The 20,769-nt window shown below is 36.3% G+C and overlaps 1 protein-coding gene across 1 annotated transcript in view; it reads right to left on the bottom strand.

The window, feature by feature from the left end:
- The window catches only part of LOC126176775 (sodium channel protein Nach-like), a 163,518-nt gene extending 143,295 nt beyond the window's left edge, over positions 1–20,223 (bottom strand). Inside the window, exons 1-2 of the mRNA XM_049923945.1 lie at positions 19,943–20,223; positions 9,400–9,606 (exon numbers count right to left, since the gene is read on the bottom strand). Of these exons, the coding sequence (XP_049779902.1) occupies positions 9,400–9,606; positions 19,943–20,118 (383 nt within the window). The 5' untranslated portion in view covers positions 20,119–20,223. The remainder of the gene's footprint in view (positions 1–9,399; positions 9,607–19,942) is intronic.
- Between the last annotated feature and the right edge of the window lie 546 nt (positions 20,224–20,769).

The raw sequence follows: 20,769 nt of genomic DNA, 5'->3' as shown, positions 1-20,769 counted from the left end.
AATCTCATAAATATACTTAAACTAGAAAGAGTTAAATGTAAAACAATCAAAATTAACATTTATTTCAATATTTAGCAGCAAAAAAGGTGAGTGAAATACCAAAAAAGGTGAGTGAAACACCACATATGCTGCAAACTGCAAGTATCTAATAATAAACATAAACAACATCAAGTATCTACATAATAATAATATTCTGATTAAAAGGGAGAACACAAATTTGCAATCAAGTGTGTAAGGAGACAAAAATGACATTTATGTAATTCTGGTGTTTTCATTGATCAATGTCATCATTGGTAATGCAGTGGTGGATACAGAAAAACCTCAAGGAAGGGGTGCTAAAGATATCTTGAGCTACTTTTTCTTTTACCATAATAAAAAATAATCGAGTCACATGCAAAATTTAAGAAAGTTTTACTTAAACAGTTTATACACATATACAAGACAATGCCATCGTGTTGTTGTTGTTGTTGTTGTGGCCTTCAGTCCTGAGACTGGTTTGATGCAGCTCTCCATGCTACTCTATCCTGTGCAAGCTTCTTCATCTCCCAGTACCTACTGCAATCTACATCTTTCTGAATCTGCTTAGTGTATTCATCTCTTGGTCTCCCCCTACGATTTTTACCCTCCACACTGCCCTCCAATACTAAATTGGTGATCCCTTGATGCCTCAGAACATGTCCTACCAACCGATCCCTTCTTCTAGTCAAGTTGTGCCACAAACTTCTCTTCTCCCCAATCCTATTCAATACTTCCTCATTAGTTATGTGATCTACCCATCTAATCTTCAGCATTCTTCTGTAGCACCACATGTCGAAAGCTTCTATTCTCTTCTTGTCCAAACTATTTACCGTCCATGATTCGATTCCATACATGGCTACACTCCATACAAATACTTTCAGAAATGACTTCCTGACACTTAAATCTATACTCGATGTTAACAAATTTCTCTTCTTCAGAAACGCTTTCGTTGCCATTGCCAGTCTACATTTTATATCCTCTCTACTTCGACCATCAACAGTTGTTTTGCTCCCCAAATAGCAAAACTCATTTACTACTTTAAGTGTCTCATTTCCTAATCTAATACCCTCAACATCACCCGACTTAATTCGACTACATTCCATTATCCTCATTTTGCTTTTGTTTATGTTCATCTTATATCCTCCCTTCAAGACACTATCCATTCCGCTCAACTGCTCTTCCAAGTCCTTTGCTGTCTCTGACAGAATTACAATGGCATCGGCGAACCTCAACGTTTTTATTTCTTCTCCATGGATTTTAATACCTACTCCAAATTTTTCTTTTGTTTCCTTTACTGCTTGCTCAATATACAGACTGAATAGCATCGGGGAGAGGCTACAACCCTGTCTTACTCCCTTCCCAACCACTGCTTCTCTTTCATGCCCCTCGACTCTTATAACTGCCATCTGGTTTCTATACAAATTGTAAATAGCCTTTCGCTTCCTGTATTTTACCCCTGCCACCTTTAGAATTTGAAAGAGAGTATTCCAGTCAACATTGTCAAAAGCTTTCTCTAAGTCTACAAATGCTAGGAACGTAGGTTTGCCTTTCCTTAATCTTTCTTCTAAGATAAGTCGTAAGGTCAGTATTGCCTCACGTGTTCCAGTATTTCTACGGAATCCAAACTGATCTTCCCCAAGGTCGGCTTCTACTAGTTTTTCCATTCATCTGTATAGAATTTGTGTTAGTATTTTGCAGCTGTGGCTTATTAAACTGATTGTTCGGTAATTTTCACATCTGTCAACACATGCTTTCTTTGGGATTGGAATTATTATATTCTTCTTGAAGTCTGAGGGTATTTTGCCTGTTTCATACATCTTGCTCACCAGATGGTAGAGTTTTGTCAGGACTGGCTCTCCCAAGGCCGTCAGTAGTTCCAATGGAATGTTGTCTACTCTGGGGGCCTTGTTTCAACTCAGGTCTTTCAGTGCTCTGTCAAACTCTTCACGCAGTATCGTATCTCCCATTTCATCTTCATCTACATCCTCTTCAGTTTCCATAATATTGTCCTCAAGTGCATCGCCCTTGTATAGACCCTCTATATACTCCTTCCACCTTTCTGCTGTCCCTTCTTTGCTTAGAACTGGGTTTCCATCTGAGCTCTTGATGTTCATACAAGTGGTTCTCTTATCTCCAAAGGTCTCTTTAATTTTCCTGTAGGCAGTATCTATCTTACCCCTAGTGAGATAAGCCTCTACATCCTTACATTTGTCCTCTAGCCATGCCTGCTTAGCCATTTTGCACTTCCTGTCGATCTCATTTTTGAGACGTTTGTATTCCTTTTTGCCTGCTTCACTTACTGCATTTTCATATTTTCTCCTTTCATCAATTAAATTCAATATTTCTTCTGTTACCCAAGGATTTCTACTAGCCCTCTTCTTTTTACCTACTTGATCCTCTGCTGCCTTCACTACCTCATCCCTCAAAGCTACCCATTCTTCTTCTACTGTATTTCTTTCCCCCATTCCTGTCAATTGTTCCCTTATGCTCTCCCTGAAACTCTCTACAACCCCTGGTTCTTTCAGTTTATCCAGGTCCCATCTCCTTAAATTCCCACCTTTTTGCAGTTTCTTCAGTTTTAATCTACAGGTCATAACCAATAAATTGTGGTCAGAGTCCGCATCTGCCCCTGGAAATGTCTTACAATTTAAAACCTGGTTCCTAAATCTCTGTCTTACCATTATATAATCTATCTGATACCTTTTAGTATCTCCAGGGTTCTTCCATGTATACAACCTTCTATCATGATTCTTAAACCAAGTGTTAGCTATGATTAAGTTGTGCTCTGTGCAAAATTCTACCAGGCAGCTTCTTCTTTCATATCTTAGCCCCAATCCATATTCACCTACTACGTTTCCTTCTCTCCCTTTTCCTACACTCGAATTCCAGTCACCCATGACTATTAAATTTTCGTCTCCCTTCACTATCTGAATAATTTCTTTTATTTCATCATACATTTCTTCAATTTCTTCGTCATCTGCAGAGCTAGTTGGCATATAAACTTGTACTACTGTAGTAGGTGTGGGCTTCGTATCTATCTTGGCCACAATAACGCGTTCGCTATGCTGTTTGTAGTAGCTTACCCGCATTCCTATTTTCCTATTCATTATTAAACCTACTCCTGCATTACCCCTATTTGACTTTGTGTTTATGGGGGGGGAATGCCATCTTATGATACAAAAAAGTTACAAGTTCCTTAAATGATGAATTTTATGCGCCTATTCTTTCTGGAAAATTGGTTAATTACATCGTCAATAGGATAATCAGTGTCAGGGTGAGTGTTCAACAGAGCTAAGCCATTAAGTCGATCATCCTCCATTGTCGAACTCAGCCATGTGTTAGCTGTCTATGTGCGAGACAGAAACATGTGAAATACGATGACGCGGATGCGCATACTACATAGGAAAGTATAAGTACTCAATAACTCGATTCAGTTGAGTTGACTGATGAAAGAAACAAATGAATAGCGTGCAGAATGACTGGCAGGGGTGGTGTGGGTGGCAATGCAGGCAGCCCTGCAAAAGGGAGAAGCAGGGAATCACGCACGCTGCGTGCATCCCATATGTATCTACCACTGGTGTAATGTACAAGAGGATTTTATACAGAAATCTGACACAGTAAAAAATTTACTTACTCACACTATAGTATTACATATAGCTTAAGTACATATTTCATTTTATGAAAGAAGGTACCACACTCAGTCTTAACTTATGTTTATTGTAGCAGATCTAGATTTTGGTCAATGAGTGACCATCTTAAATGCAGCAGGTAAAGTTAATACATTTGAACCATTATTTTGCATTTACTCAATGTAATTTGAACTCTTGGCTTGTATAGTCCAAATGGGTCTATGCCAAATAATGGCTGAAATGTGTTAACTTTATCGGTTGCATTGAAGATGCTCACTCAGTGACCAAAATCTATATTGCTACAATAAACACAAGTTGTGACTGATTGTTGTACCTTCTTTCACCAATTCTTAACTTACTTACTAAGTTTCACACAATAAACGAATATGGGACATACATAAACATTTCCTAATGTTGTTAAAAGTAAAATGTAAGTTGAACACCATTTAGCTACTTGCATACTCATTATATATGCAAGACTAGGCTGAGGAGAGTGGCTATGAGGGTACCTATAAAAGTCCACAATTCACATCCCAGTGCCATTACATTATCTTTCTTAGAAGTCTTAAGCCCCAGAATATTCTGCAACAGTAGAGAAGTAATTTCATTTCCTCATTACCAGAAGGTCGTAAATTCAGAAATTTTAATAATAATGGAGATTCTAAGATGCAAATAACCTAATAAAAATGACGTAAGACAATTACTCACTTGCAGATGACTGCTGAGCAAAACATAAATACATGAAACAAATCACATTTTGGTCCTTCACTGTTTTCATACCCTAAGTACAAATACACACACACACACACAACATCACAGCATGTTTGTGAGTGTTGTCTAAGAAAAAATAGCTAAGGCTTGAAATATAGTGGACTATTTTCATTTCTGTTTCTTAGTTCAAAATTAACGTAAAAAACTCATGTATTAATGAACTTTGAGATTGGAAAGGAATATTTACTTAGAAGTCACTGAAACTGGAACAGGGTTGAGACACTCAGTTATATCCCCATCTTTCACATTTTTAATAAGTTTCTTCAGGGAGAGTAAGGGGGAAGACACAAAACAAGAGAAACTAAGAATGGCTAGGATGTTCAAGCACATTTCTCATGTTCATATGGCTTGGAGCAATCCTCTTTTTCTCCCCATCCCCTGTGTGAGCAATTCTTTTAACAAAAATGTTCATTCAGCAGAAATGAGAAGTAAGAATACTGTGTAAAGTAAACAATCATACATCTGACAGAAGCCTTTCTAAGATCTCGGAACTCTTACACTAGGGTGTCCATTCGTCCCGTTTTTCCCGGGACAGTCCCGTTTTTTACCTAAATGTCCCGCTGTCCCGAAACTTTTTTGGGGACGCTCAAATGTCCCGTTTTCTTTTTTTTATGATTCCGCTTGGCTAGAGTATTTTACGCTACTGGTTGTTTGACTTGCTATTAACTGCGCAATTATTTACGCTAGGGAGCGTGTGATGACTTTCAGCATACCTCAAACATGTACCGAACTGTCAAAAATCGCAAGTAATTTTAAACGAACTATAGATTACGAATAACAACGAACATTCTTCTCTTCTAAATCGATCCACTGAATCCGTCCTTTCGGTCCAGAGATACTCTACACCACTGATACTTGCTCGATTCATTTTTGTAATGACTGATACATCGAATCATCTGGATTTGAAGTTGGTTCCTCTCCTTCACCCTGAATGTGGCATCACGGTGAAAGTGCTTGAATTGGTTAATTTAGCTGGAGAAACTTCAGATTTACTTCAGAATTATGTGCTGGAGGTTTTAAAGAAATATGATCTTGAGGGAAAGGTGATTGCAGTTTCTGCAGACAACACTAACACCAATTTTGGTGGTAAGCAGAGGAAAGGAAAAAACAATTTGTTCTATAAACTGCAACAGAACACAGCCAATAATGTTTTAGGTGTTGGCTGTCCAGCAGCACATTTAGTGCACAATTCCATACAAACTGGCTCAGATTGCCTACCCATCGACTGCCAATTAATTGTAAACAAAATCTACCAGCATTTCCACATATATACAGGAAGGGTTGAATCTCTGAAGTCATTCTGTAAGTCTACTGAAACTGAATACAAAACTGTACTTGGGCACACCAATACAAGGTGGCTATCTCTGCTACCAACATTGGAAAGAATTGTAGAAATATTTCCTGCTTTGAAATCATATTTCATTTCCCTTGATAAGTGTCCTGTTATCCTTAAACAATTCTTTGATAACTATGTGTCTACTGTTCTTCTACATTTTCTTGTTAGCCAGCTAAAACCTTTCTCCACAACAATTAAATGTATTGAGAAACAAGAAATCACAGTAGTGCAAGTTTATCAAGAAATAAACAAATTATTGGGCAAATTACAATGTAGAAAATCTGAAAGATATCTCACATCCTTTGTACATGAGACTCTAAGGAAGCTGGAAGAAGAGGGTGAAATTACTGTAGAATGATTTCATATTAATGCTGACAGCTTCTATGACTCTTGCATTGAGTATATTAAAGAATGGTGTTTACCATTTCTCACACCTTTTAAAGCATTTGACTGGGTTATTACTGAAAAGGAGCAGTTGAAATATATTCAGGACTGTTGTGGTTTTGTTAAAAGTATTGTACCAATTTTTCCTGTTGATGAAGACGAACTGTTCGATGAATTTTCATGTGCACAGAACTTTATAAAAAGTGAAGAAGGAGACAAAGAAAGTGTTAGTGCAACGTGGTGTAAAATATTTGCTTATTTCAAAAGTAAGAACATTAACATGAAAAACATGATTCATTTGGTGGAGTTTTGTCCAGCAATTCCTAGGTCAAATGCTGCTGTCGAACGTGTGTTTTCGTTAGTGAACTCTTTGTGGTCAGATGAAAAAAACAGAATGAATGTTGAAACAGTGAGGGCCTTGCTCATTGTCAAAACACACTTTAATGGTGTATCGTGTACTGACTTTTATGATACAATTTCAAACAAAAATGCACTTCTTGATAAAGTACATAAAAGTGAAAAGTACGGTGGTAGTGTGGCAGAATAATTGTAAAAAGTGATTTGGGATCATCTGAATGCACGTTGTAAAGGTAAACTTGTATGAGTATTAAATTTAGTCAATACAATATTTATGTCCCGTTTTTTTTCTTCATTGACCCAGGTTTTTCTCTAATTTATTTTAAATGTCCCCTTTTTCAATGAAAATGAAATGGACACCCTATCTTACACTCATTTCCCAATATTTTTATCTGAAATGGTTTTTGTTGTTGATAATAAAAATCATTTTCAATAGCACTCTGATATACATAGTCACAATTTTCATGTAGACATGTGTAGGGTTCAGAATACAGTTATATACACTGGTAAAAAATTATTTAAAAATCTTCCATCTGACATAAACCAAAAAAACAAGAATGCCTACCAATTCAAAATAAAATTAAAAACATATCTCATTAGTCACTCTTTCTACAAATCATCTGCATATCTAGATTCAGTAATTGAGAGTTTCTGTTAGCTGCAGACTAGCAGCAGTGTTTATTATAAAGATATATGACAAGTAATAATGCACTATAACAGGAGTCAGTATTTATAAATGTAAAAATATTTTCTTTGAAAAATACAAATGTATTCCAATAAATATTAAGCTAAATCAAACAATGGAAAATCCACACACACACACACACACACACACACACACACAAATGCAGCTCATACACCTACATGACCACTGTCTCTGGCTGTCTGGGCCAGACTGAAAGTAACTATGCATGATGGGAGAAGCAATTTGAATGGTGGAGGTAAGAAAATGGCTGGGGTGGACAGGGCGAGGGACAGCATGGTATGGGTGGGGTACGGTACAGTGCTGCTTGTGGGAGGGTACAGGGCCAAGAAGGAGAGAGGGTAAGGCATGTAGGTGTAGTCGGGAGGTCAGACAGAGGGCGAAGGGGAGAGGGGGCGCAAGAGGAGATGAGACAGAAAAGGAGAGAAGTAAAAATACTGTGAATGTGCTTGTTGAGTAGAAGGCTATGGTGTGGGAACAGGGAAGGGGCTAGGTTTGTTGAAGGAAAATGTCTAGCAAAGGCTAAGGCCAGGAGGGTGACAGGAACATAGGACATATTGCAGGGAGAATTCCCACCTCCACAATTCAGAAAAGCTGGTGTTGGTAGGAAGGATCCAGATGGCACAGCTGTGAAGCAGTCATTAAAATGAAGAACATTATGTTTGGCAGCATGCTCAGCAACTGGATGGTCCAGTTGTTTCTTGGCCACAGAATGTCAGTGACCATTCATTAGGACAGACAGCTTGTTGGTTGTCCTGCCCAAGAAGAATGAAGCACAGTGTTTGCAGCTTAGGTTCTAGGTCACACGACTGGTTTCACAAGTAGCCCTGCCTTTGATGAGACAGATGATGCTTATGACTGGACTAATGTAAGTAGTGGAGGATGTATAGGACAGGTCTTACATCTAGGTCTATTATAGGGATATGAGCCATGAGGCTAGGGGTTGGGAGCAGGGACTGTGTATGGATGAATGAGGATATTGTGTATGTTCAATGGGTGTCAGAATAGCATGGGAGGAGTAGGACGGATAGTTGGTAGGACATTTTTTCATTTCAGGATACGACAAGAGATAGTCAAAACCCTGGCAGAGAATGAGAGTCCATTGCTCCAGTCCTGCATGTTACTGAGTCATGAAGGGAATGCTCCACTGTGGCCGAACACAGTGGGACTTTGGGAGGTGCTGGGTGACTGGAGAGATAAGGCACAGGAGACCTGTTTTTGTACAAGGTTGAGTGGCTAATTATGATCTGTGAAGGCCTCACTGAGACCCTTCGAATATTTTGAGAAGGACTGCCAGTCTCTGCAGATGCGATGGCCGTAGGTGGCTAGGCTGTATGGAAAGGTCTTCCTGGGAAGGATTTGGTGGCAGCTGTTGAAGTGGAGGTATTGCTGGTGGTTGGTAGGTTTGATGTGGATGGAGGCAGTGATGTAGCCTTCTCTGAGGTTGAGGTCAACACCAAGGAAGGTGGCTTGTTGGTTTGAGGAGGACCAGTTGAAGTGAAAGAAAGAAAAGCTACTAATAGCAGATAAACAAAAGCTATATAAAAAAAACTTAGAATTCAGCAGCTTTTCTCAAAGTTGCAGCTTATGTGCTAATTTGTTCAGTTAAACTTAGGTGACATTAGTGTGACTGACTCATTCTATCCCTGAAGGTTCCACTTCTTAATGGTATCCATGGAACATGTAGGATAGATTACACATCATCATTGCCTTTAATTTCATTTCATTCTGCTTTCATGAATTTTATGCAACAAATTCTAACTAATGTTAAATCCTCATCTAAGTTGTGCCTAGCTCTAGCCTGTTTACATAAGTCTCCTAGTTTTCAGACTTTTGCGGTCAGCCCGTTCCATTTCATAACATCTTTTTCCTCTCCCTCTCTCTCTCCCCCTACTTGATGCCACTTTCATGTCAGGTACTTTAAGTGTAATTGCGTCATGCAACTGATTGCAAAGGGTACATGTACTGTGCAGCATCATGTTTGTGTTGTTACTGATAGGGAAGGGATATCATCTGCTGCCTGCTTAAAGCATGTGTCTCTCAAACAGTACCACACAAACGTCACATAAATTAACTCTCTTACTTCCACTTCCACATTTCATTTGAGAATTTAATAGCATAGAAGTGACCACCTGGTCAGTAGTGCTACTGAAATTATAACTGACAGGAAAAGTTTTCAAAAGATTTGATATTATGATTACATTTTTTTTGACAGTTCCAGAGCCCTGGAACGAAGCACTTGATTGGTGTTGCATATGGTAACTGCAGGGAAAGGTATATTCCATATTGGATAGTGATCAGTTTCTAGTGTTGTTAAAGTAGGATGCCGTTCACTTAAATACCATGCTACATTGACCATATATGCAGCTGTTATGATGGAGAGGCCAATGACAGTTAGCCACATAAATCTGAAAAATAAATGAAAGCATAATTACATTTCTTTCTATTAATTGCTTATTAATTAAATCAATGACTGATTCAGCATCCAGTGTTTAACTGCCAACTTAATTAAATCAGTAATGTGTGAGATTCTATATTATAATTGGCATTGCATGACAATAACATTTGCCTAAATTTTTCACAAATCAGAATTGTTCAATAATAGTAAGTATTTACATACTTTCAAATATTTTTTCTTATATCTAGATACTTTCGGTATTGAAAATTGCCCACAAAAGATAACATTAACATGACAATGGATTTTTACAAAGTTGAACATGAAGTATAGCTCTTTCTAGTTGGTATTTTTGTTTGTAATCACTTCAAAAATCCAAGTGAATGCCAACATGTTCATCATATTATACAGGGTGTTCATTTTAACTGAAAACATTGAAATATCTCAAAAATTACACATCAAATCGAAAAAAGTTATAGTTCCAATTTGTTTGTCTCGGAGGCTGACATCCAACAAATACACTACATGCAGTTCAGAACTTGTAAGGGGTGTCCCACGAGTATGTGCCTGACATACGATGACAAGCAGATAGAAGAAGTGGACAGCGTTAAATTCTCGGGATTGCAGCTTGATAATAAATTCAACTGGGAGGAGCACACCACAGAACTGCTGAAGTGTCTAAACAAATCTCTATTTGCAATGCGAATTGTGTCAGACATAGGGGATATAAAAATGAAAAAGCTGGCATATTATGCTTACTTCCATTCCATAATGTCATATGGGATTATTTTTTGGGGTAATTCATCAAGCCAAGCTAAAGTTCTCTGGGCACAAAAACATGCATTAAGAGTTATATGTGGTGTGAACTCAAGAACATCCTGCAGAAGTGTGTTTAGGAATCTAGGGATACTAACTACTGCTTCCCAATATATTTGTTCCTTAATGAAATTTGTCATTAAAAATATATCACTTTTTCAAACCAACAGCTCAATTCATGGAATCAGTATTAGAAATAAGAATAACCTTCACAAGGATTTAAAGTCACTTAGTTTTGTACAAAAAGGTGTGCATTATTCAGGAACACACATTTTCAATAACTTGCCAGCAGCCATAAAAAGCTTAACAACCAATGAAATTCAGTTTAAGTGAAGTCTAAAGGATTTATTGGTGGCCAACTCCTTCTACTCCATTGATGAATTTCTCAGTAAAACCAATTGATTTGTGTGTATATATGTAAGTACAATATAACTTCTGTGCAATTTCAGTGCAGTAATGTTTTCATTGTAAATAAGTATTACAGTAGTTGTATTACACTTTTATTACCTTATAAATAAATATAAAATCTTTTTTATTTTAAATTCAGTGCATTAGTATTTGTAAAATGACTCTTTCATATAGTGTTCATTAAAAAATGATGATAATTCCACTTGGGACCTGTGGAATGGTACATTAGCCTATTTGTTTTAGTTGTAAATATTTGTCATGTATTGTCATTTTTCTGACATGTTCTACATCCTGGAGGACCTCCTAATTACGGATCAATCAGAATGAAAGTAAAATCCATCCATTCATCCACACTCGACCCTTCACCTCAACCTACATCTGTATGTGGGTGGCAGATGGGCAACTTTGAAATCTTCATTGGAAACCGTCATTCGTTAATTGGAGATTACAATTCAACAGCAAACTCTACATAAGTTTTTCCCAAAGCATTTTCTTTGTTTTGCCATGGATGGTGCTGCAATTAGAGGAATAGAAATGGGAACACAACCCTAATTTATGAGGTGCCACTCAATGGCCATTGAATATTCAATGGCATGTGGGACTCCACCTCCATTCTGTGAGAGTAGGACAGGCTAGAATTTTATAACTTCTAATTGGAAACCCCATTTGCAGTATTTTGTTCCTCTGATATATTGAACATGGGAACATTTGACACATGACCATGGCCATGTAGTAAACTACAACGTATCATAATAGGCAATGCACTGTGACTGGAGCTCACGTATCATGCAGAGGTAGAAGAGATAGAACAATACTTGAACAGTGTTCATTGCCTGCAAACTACCTATCATTTGGTGAACAGATGAGCAAGTGGACGATGAATGTTACAACCACAGAGGAAGAAATTCAATTCAATTCAATTCAATTTATTAGCGTCCTTGTAGTACATCATCAAAATGACATAGGACTTGTCAATAAACATTACAATTTAAAATACATGTACATGAAAATTTATAATTGAATTTACTTGTCACTTAGATATTACAATTTTAATAGAACTATAAGAACATTAACATAAAAACACACAAGTAGGATAAACACGTACAAAAAAGAAAAAGAAAAAAAAAAGAGCTAGTGGTTCTCACATCAAATATTATTTCCATTCTTACATTAACACTGTTTCACACTTTCATAGAAACAGCAAATATTTAAATGTGAGCAATTACACATATTTATTATGTCAGGGAAATATTAACTGCACTTTTATTGTCAATGATTCATAAACTCTTCAATACTGTAAAAACTATTGCTCAATAACATGTTTTTTAATTCCCTTTTAAATATGTGCAGTTTTGGTATTATTTTTAGTTCTTTGGGGGGAGCACTGTAGAGGATTTTGGGTTGGTATAGTACACTTTTGTGATACATAGCTCTTTTATGAATTTCTCTGTGGAAATCATTCCTATTCCTTGTTTTATAGTTGTGAAATTCTCTGTTTAATGTAGAAAATTCCTCGTGTTCTTTTAAGAAACATATGCTTTCATTATTGTAATTTTGTTGTAAATTAATGACATATTCAGAAGAATGTGTCTTGTGTATTGCACAAATAACTTTAATCATTACTGTTTCTTTGTACATGTGCAATGTACCATTCGATGTTGAATAAAGCTATTATTATTATTTCTTTCTATTCTCAGACGTTATGTCTGGTCAAAAATGGACAGTGACGCGGACCTTGATCAAGCGTGACTTCCTTTTAACTGTACGGTATATGTTATATTGCATTTAGGAACTTTCGGGTCATTGAACATGTATCAATAATTACAGATTTTTGTAGTTGTATATATATGTTTGGATGTAGCTGTATTGCATTGATGTACTGGTGGATATTGTGAGGTATGACTCCTGTAGTTGATAGTATAATTGGTATAATGTCGACTTTATCCTGATGCCACATGTCCTTGACTTCCTCAGCCAGTTGGATGTATTTTTCAATTTTTTCTCCTGTTTTCTTCTGTATATTTGTTGTGTTGGGTATGGATATTTCAATTAGTTGTGTTAATTTCTTCTTTTTATTGGTGAGTATGATGTCAGGTTTGTTATGTGGTGTTGTTTTATCTGTTATAATCGTTCTGTTCCAGTATAATTTGTATTCATCATTCTCCTGTACATTTTGTGGTGTGTACTTGTATGTGGGAACGTGTTGTTTTATTAGTTTATGTTTTATGGCAAGTTGTTGATGTATTATTTTTGCTACATTGTCATGTCTTCTGGGGTATTCTGTATTTGCTAGTATTGTACATCCGCTTGTGATGTGATCTACTGTTTCTATTTGTTGTTTGCAAAGTCTGCATTTATCTGTTGTGGTATTGGGATCTTTAATAATATGCTTGCTGTAATATCTGGTGTTTATTGTTTGATCCTGTATTGCAATCATGAATCCTTCCGTCTCACTGTATATATTGCCTTTTCTTAGCCATGTGTTGGATGCGTCTTGATCTATGTGTGGCTGTGTTAGATGATACGGGTGCTTGCCATGTAGTGTTTTCTTTTTCCAATTTACTTTCTTTGTATCTGTTGATGTTATGTGATCTAAAGGGTTGTAGAAGTGGTTATGAAATTGCAATGGTGTAGCTGATGTATTTATATGAGTGATTGCTTTGTGTATTTTGCTAGTTTCTGCTCGTTCTAGAAAGAATTTTCTTAAATTGTCTGCCTGTCCATAATGTAGGTTTTTTATATCTATAAATCCCCTTCCTCCTTCCTTTCTGCTTAATGTGATTCTTTCTGTTGCTGAATGTATGTGATGTATTCTATATTTGTGGCATTGTGATCGTGTAAGTGTATTGAGTGCTTCTAGGTCTGTGTCACTCCATTTCACTACTCCAAATGAGTAGGTCAATATTGGTATAGCATAAGTATTTATAGCTTTTGTCTTGTTTCTTGCTGTCAATTCTGTTTTCAGTATTTTTGTTAGTCTTTGTCTATATTTTTCTTTTAGTTCTTCTTTAATATTTGTATTATCTATTCCTATTTTTTGTCTGTATCCTAGATATTTATAGGCATCTGTTTTTTCCATCGCTTCTATGCAGTCGCTGTGGTTATCCAATATGTAATCTTCTTGTTTAGTGTGTTTTCCCTTGACTATGCTATTTTTCTTACATTTGTCTGTTCCAAAAGCCATATTTATATCATTGCTGAATACTTCTGTTATCTTTAGTAATTGGTTGAGTTGTTGATTTGTTGCTGCCAGTAGTTTTAGATCATCCATGTATAGCAAATGTGTGATTTTGTGTGGGTATGTCCAGTAATATTGTATCCATAATTTGTATTATTTAGCATGTTGGATAGTGGGTTCAGAGCAAGACAGAACCAGAAAGGACTTAATGAGTCTCCTTGGTATATTCCACGCTTAATCTGTATTGGCTGTGATGTGATGTTATCTGAATTTGTTTGGATATTAAGTGTGGTTTTCCAGTTTTTCATTACTATGTTTAGAAACTGTATCAATTTAGGATCTACTTTGTATGTTTCCAATATCTGTAGTAACCATGAGTGGGGTACACTATCAAAGGCTTTTTGGTAATCAATGTATGCGTAGTGTAGGAACCTTTGTTTAGTTTTAGCTTGATATGTCACCTCTGTATCTACTATAAGTTGCTCTTTACATCCTCGTGCTCCTTTGCAGCAGCCTTTTTGTTCTTCATTTATAATTTTGTTCTGTGTTGTATGTGTCATTAATTTCTGTGTGATGACTGAAGTTAATATTTTGTATATTGTTGGTAGGCATGTTATGGGGCGATATTTAGCTGGGTTTGCTGTGTCTGCTTGATCTTTAGGTTTCAGATAGGTTATTCCATGTGCAAGTGTATCAGGGAATGTGTATGGGTCTGCAATGTAACTGTTAAATAATTTAGTTAGATGTGAATGTGTTGAGGTGAACTTCTTTAGCCAGTAATTTGCTATTTTATCATTTCCAGGGGCTTTCCAATTGTGTGTAGAATTAATTGCTCGGGTGACTTCATGTTGCAAAATTATCACTTCAGGCATTTGTGGTATCATCTTGTATATGTCTGTTTCTGCTTGTATCCAACGTGCATGCCTGTTATGTTGTACCGGGTTTGACCATATGTTGCTCCAGAAGTGTTCCATGTCTGTTATGTTTGGTGGATTGTCTATTTTAATGTGTGTGTTATCCATTGTTTGGTAAAATCTCTTTTGGTTTGTGTTGAATGTTTGGTTTTGTTTCCTTCTATTTACACTTTTTTTGTATCTTCTAAGTCGTTTGGCCAATGCTTGCAATTTCTGCTTTTTTTCATCTAATTGCTCTATTGCTTCTTGTTGTGAGATTTTACCTAACCTTTTTCGTTTTTTGTCTGATATTTCATTTCTTATAAATTGTGTTAGCTGTCCGTTGTCTTTTCTCAGTTTTTCTATTCTGATCTGTAGCCTGTGTTACCATGCTGGTTTTGTGGGTTTCTTCTGTGTGTTGGTTTGTTCTGATCTCTGCCTAGTGTGTATATTTAGTGTAGTGAGTGCTCCTATATAAACCAGTAGTTGTAACTCTTCCATAGTTGTGTTTTCATTTATTTTGTTGTGTATGATTGTGTTGATAGTTTTTATTGTTGTTTCGACTTGTGGGTTATTTGGCGGTCTATGCAAGAATGGTCTAATGTCTGTATTTGTGTCTTTGTATTCTATATATGTCAGCTGAAATTTCTCTTCTATATCTAACATGTGTGTCTCTTTGTGTTCTATTTGTGCTTGTTCTGGTGGCTGTCTTAAGATTTCGTTTTCCTCTGATTGTTTAATTGATGCGTGTTGGTCTTTGTTTGTTTGCTCTGGGATGTTTGAGTCCATTACTGTATTTTCTTCTTCTTCTGATTGCACATTATTTTGTTCCAGTATTTGTTGTACTTGTTGTTTGATGTTTTCTAATTCTGACTAGGGTATCCTGTTATTTTTTATTATTACACGGATCTGATCAGCTAGTCGTTGTTCTGTTAAAAATTTTAATTCCGGGTATCTGGTAATAAATGTTGTGTATACTTGTGATCTGTATCCAGTTGTGTTGGTTCCTAGGTTTGTTGCTTGGTAATAACAGAACATGAGGTGTCGATTAACTTCATCTGACCATCTCATCCTCTGTCTTTGTTTTCCTTCTAGGGTGGTTGCAGGAAGCATATCCTGCAAAACACCTCTATTTGGATTTAAATCATTTTCCAGTTGGCTAGCAGTGTCGTTACCATTGTGGGCGGGCATAGGGTTCAAGCGTCGCCCCCGACCATGACGGCGCTTGTCCGAGGCTTCTTTAGTTCTGTCCTGAACCAAGTAATCACACTAAAAGGGGGGTTAGCCCTATTAGTGGTTTGTTCTTTTCGTCGCCTTTTACGACTGGCAGAACATACCGGAGGCCTATTCTTTTCGCGGGCCTCCACGGGAATTATTATTATTATTATTATTATTATTATTATTATTATTATTATATGTATAAGGATGGTAGTGTCATGATTTTTAATTCTTTGAAAGCATGCCTATAAGAGTCTCTATATCCTATACCTTTTATTATTCTGACTGCCTTCTTCTGTAGTCTAAATGAATGTTTTGTTAGACTGTTGTTCCCCCAAAACTGTACACCATATCTTAATAAACTGTGCATGAATGAGAAATAAACACATAACACTGTTTTAATATTACATGAGCTTTTAAGCATTCTAAGTATATAACATGTTTGACTTAATTTTTTGTTCAATGATATTACATGCTTTTCCCAACTTAAGTGTTCATCAAACCGTACTCCCAAGAATTTAGTGTATGATGCTTGTTCAATCTTACACTTACCCAGTTCTACTGTAAGGTTAGTTTTTATTTTATTTGTAATATGTCTGAAGTTAATCCACATCGTTTTTTTGGCATTCACAATGAGCCTGTTTTCATTGAACCATTTGTCTGCTTCGTCTGTTGCTAATGTGACTTTTTCCTGTAAGTCAGCTTCACTATTTGCTTTAACAAACAAACTTGTATCGTCAGCAAACAGTACTGCCTCTGCTTCAGATAGTTGACTTGGTAGGTCATTGATAAATATTAAAAACAGCAATGGCCCTAATACAGATCCCTGGGGTACTCCGTACAAAACTCTCTCGAATCTTGATGAATATGTCCTATCTGCATGACTTATCTCCACCTTCTGATACCTGTCTGACAGATATGATTCAAACCATTTGTGGGCAACTCCACATATCCCACATAGGCATATAACTTCCTAAGCAGTAACTTATGGTCAATGACATCAAAGGCCTTTGATAAGTCTAAAAACAATCCACAATTTAATTCCTTTCTATTTATGGAATTTAAAACAAGTTGCAAAAACCTGAAGATAGCTGTTTCAGTTGATTTATTTTTACGGAAACCATATTGCGCATTAACCAATATTCTCTTCTTAATAAGAAATTTGTATAGTCTATGATACATTATCCTTTCCATTATTATTTTTGAGAAACCTGACAACATTGATAAAGGCCTAAAGTTACTAATGTCATATTTATCACCGTTCTTGTAAAGTGGCTTTATGGTTGACATTTTAAGTTTTGATGGAAACACCGCTGTCTTAAAAGATTCATTTACAATTTCAGTGAGATGTGAGGCTATGTTTCTTGCACTTTGCTTAATGACTTTGTCAGGAATCCCATCACACCCACATGACATTTTATTTTTTAAAGTATTTATAGCATTTAGTACCTCTGATTCAGTTACTGGATAAACATGTCATTCATGGGGATTTTTACCTTGCTATTGGAATTGCATTTAGTTTTAATTAAATTTATGGCTATATTTGTGAAATGTTTGTTAAATATGTTGGCAATCTGAAGTGGGTCCTTAACAGTTTTACCCTCACTTTTAATGACAAAGCTGTTATCTTTTCTTTTGTGTCTACCTATATTTTTATTTATTACCTCCCAAGTTGACTTCATTTTGTTGTTACCTTTCTCAATATATGAATCATTATCAAGCTTCTTAGCTGCAATTATTACTTTCTTGTACAGGCTTCTATAACATTTCACATGTGCTTTCAGTGCTACATTCTTCCTGGCTGATTTATTTAACTTGAAATGGTATTGATTTATGGAGAATGTAGGAGAAATGTTGTGGCTGCTGTTGCCTTCTATGCCAAGTATTTTGAATTGAATGCTCACCATCATTTTTTCCTCACACATTTGTGAAAACCTTTATGTCTAATGATAGCATCCAGACTGGCAAAAGGAAATGAAGCAAACATGTTACAGGAGAAGCTAATGAAATAGCTGTACAAGAAGCAATGTGCCACAACCCACAGATAGGCACACGGCAGTTACACTATGGTCCCGATATGTCCATAAGTAATACTGACACAAGTATCATCCATACCATATGTCACTGCATCAAGAACTTCATAGCGCCAATTTCCATAACCATGCAGTGTCTTGTGGATGGGTATATCAACAAATTCAAATGACTCTCACTTTCTTTTCCAGGGTACTATTTTCCCACGAGTCTAAATTCACAAAACATGTTAGCATTAACTGGCATAACATGCATTCCTGGAGTGTAGAGAATTTCCACTGGGCACAGCAAGTTGACCAATAGTGTCCTTGGTTGGTTAACATATGGTGTAGCATCATGGGGAATAAATTCATTGGTCTGTATTTTATCAATGTCACATTGAATGGACACAAATATCAAATGTTTTTGGAACAGGGGCTACCAGTACTACTGCAGGCTGTTGCCCTGGATGTTCAACAACATATATGGTTTCAGCATGATGGTTGCCCAGTGCATTATTCAATTGAAGCACAGGAAGTTTTAGACTGTGTTTACACTGGTCGGTGGATCAGCAGAGATGATCCTATTAATTAGCCCACTCAGTCACTGGATTTGATGCCACTGGATCTCTTTCTGTGGGAGTACTTAAAAGATAAGATGTACCAGCAAGTGACAGTAGGCCATGAAGATATGATTGACCACATTATAAACACGTGATGACATTCCTGCAGATATGCTTCTGTCCTGTATATGGTCATTTGAAGAATGGATCACTATGTGTATTGAAGTTGGTGGTACTATGTTTCAACACTTACTCTAAGTGGAAAAATAGAGTAGTGTTCACATCAAGCCACAGTGGCACCTCAAGTAGTCCCCTGTTCAATATATTGGAGGAATACAACATTGCAGCCTGTCCTACCCTCACAGCATTGAGGTGGGACTTCACATCCCATTGAATATTCAAGGGCCATTGAGTAGCATGTCTAAATTATGATTGTGTACCCTTTTCTATTCTTCTGATTACAGTGCCATCTGTATGAAATGAAGAAAACACTTCAGACAAAATGTATGTAGATTTTGCCATAGAATCATAATTTGCAATAAAAAATGGGGATTCTCATTGGAGATTTCAAAGTCACCCCCTCCACCCACGCACAGAGTAGTGGGTGGAGGGGGGGGGGTGTCAAGTGCAGTGTCATTGGATGTCACCTTTTGAGACAAACAAATTGGAATTATGACTTTTTTGATCCAATATGTAGCTTTCAAGATATTTCAATGTCTTCAGTTAAAATGAACACCTCGTTTAATAAACAACTTGCTTCTAAAAAACTCAGTACTGTGGTAGGCTTTATGAATTGCCTACAGCATCTCAGCGCTTTGCACACCAACTTTTCATGATCATGAATGACATTCTATAGAATATCTGTGGATATTTTAATGTGTACTTTTATACATTTTAATGTAAACTAATTTGCACTTCAAGCATCCAATTGTCTGACACATAGTTTAAGCTACTGTGCAATATTTTATTACATTATGTTCATTTGAATTCATATCTGAAGAATACAAGTTAGGAAGCAACAGTTAATAAGATCAATACTTTAAAAATAAGCCACTGATGGACACTGACATTAAAACTGATTTAATTCTCAAAAAATTTTCTTGGAATTCTAAGTAATACATAATGCCATAGTGTATAAAAATAGTGTTGGTATGGAAAAATTCCATTAAAAGGTATTATGTAATCAGCAAGATACAGTTGCTTCTTTCTAATGCCAATGCCAACAAATAAATAAAACACATAGATGTGAATGGTTTATACTTGCTTTTCCAACCAGTGTTGATGTTGCAAAACAAGGTATTTATAACCATGCTGCGCAGTACAATTGCAAAAATCCCTGACCCACAGTATTATCCACTTTTTAAAATCCATTGCAACATTAGTATTCTGTTCACCATCTCTCTGCATTTTTAAAATTATATCTTTTTTCATGTTATACATCAGCACTGTGAAGCATGAAAATTATTTCAATGATTCACATAATTTGTGCTGTTTATTAATTTACCATAACAATGGGAAATACAGTCTCATTATGATATTATCTGTTACAAATATGCCACAAAATGGAGGAAGGTAAACTGGTTAAAATCCAATGCTAAGTACAGCACACAACAGTCTGCTGCAGTAATCAATAGTCAAGAGTTTAATTATTAATTCATTACACATGCTCAAATGCTGATGGCCTTTATAGATTACCTAACAGAGACATGAAACCAGAAATGAGAATCCTGTAAATAATATACTGCCATATTCTTAATACTAACATTGTTTTAACACTGATGATCTTGAACTGTCATTAAATATGCTTTATGATCAATACATAGGTAACCAACTGTAAGAAACCTTCGAGGTAAAAGCTAAAACCTGTTGTTAACATGTAACACTATAATCTTCCATTACTTCATAACACATGAAAAAAGTCTGACATAGCATTTCACCACAATTGGCACTATTCAGATTGCTGTGTAACTGAATTACAGTCATGATGCAAAATTATGTAATGTACAAAAAAAGAGCAACAGATCCTTAAGAGCACTTAAAAATCAATGCTGACTGTTGAAATCCCCAACCATAAGCTCTCTTCTCCGAATG

This window comes from Schistocerca cancellata, chromosome 3 (assembly GCF_023864275.1).
Source record: "Schistocerca cancellata isolate TAMUIC-IGC-003103 chromosome 3, iqSchCanc2.1, whole genome shotgun sequence".
Taxonomy (NCBI): domain Eukaryota; kingdom Metazoa; phylum Arthropoda; class Insecta; order Orthoptera; family Acrididae; genus Schistocerca; species Schistocerca cancellata.
The sequence above is the reverse complement of the archived record's forward strand: the minus strand, read 5'-3'. Positions and strand labels throughout refer to the sequence as shown.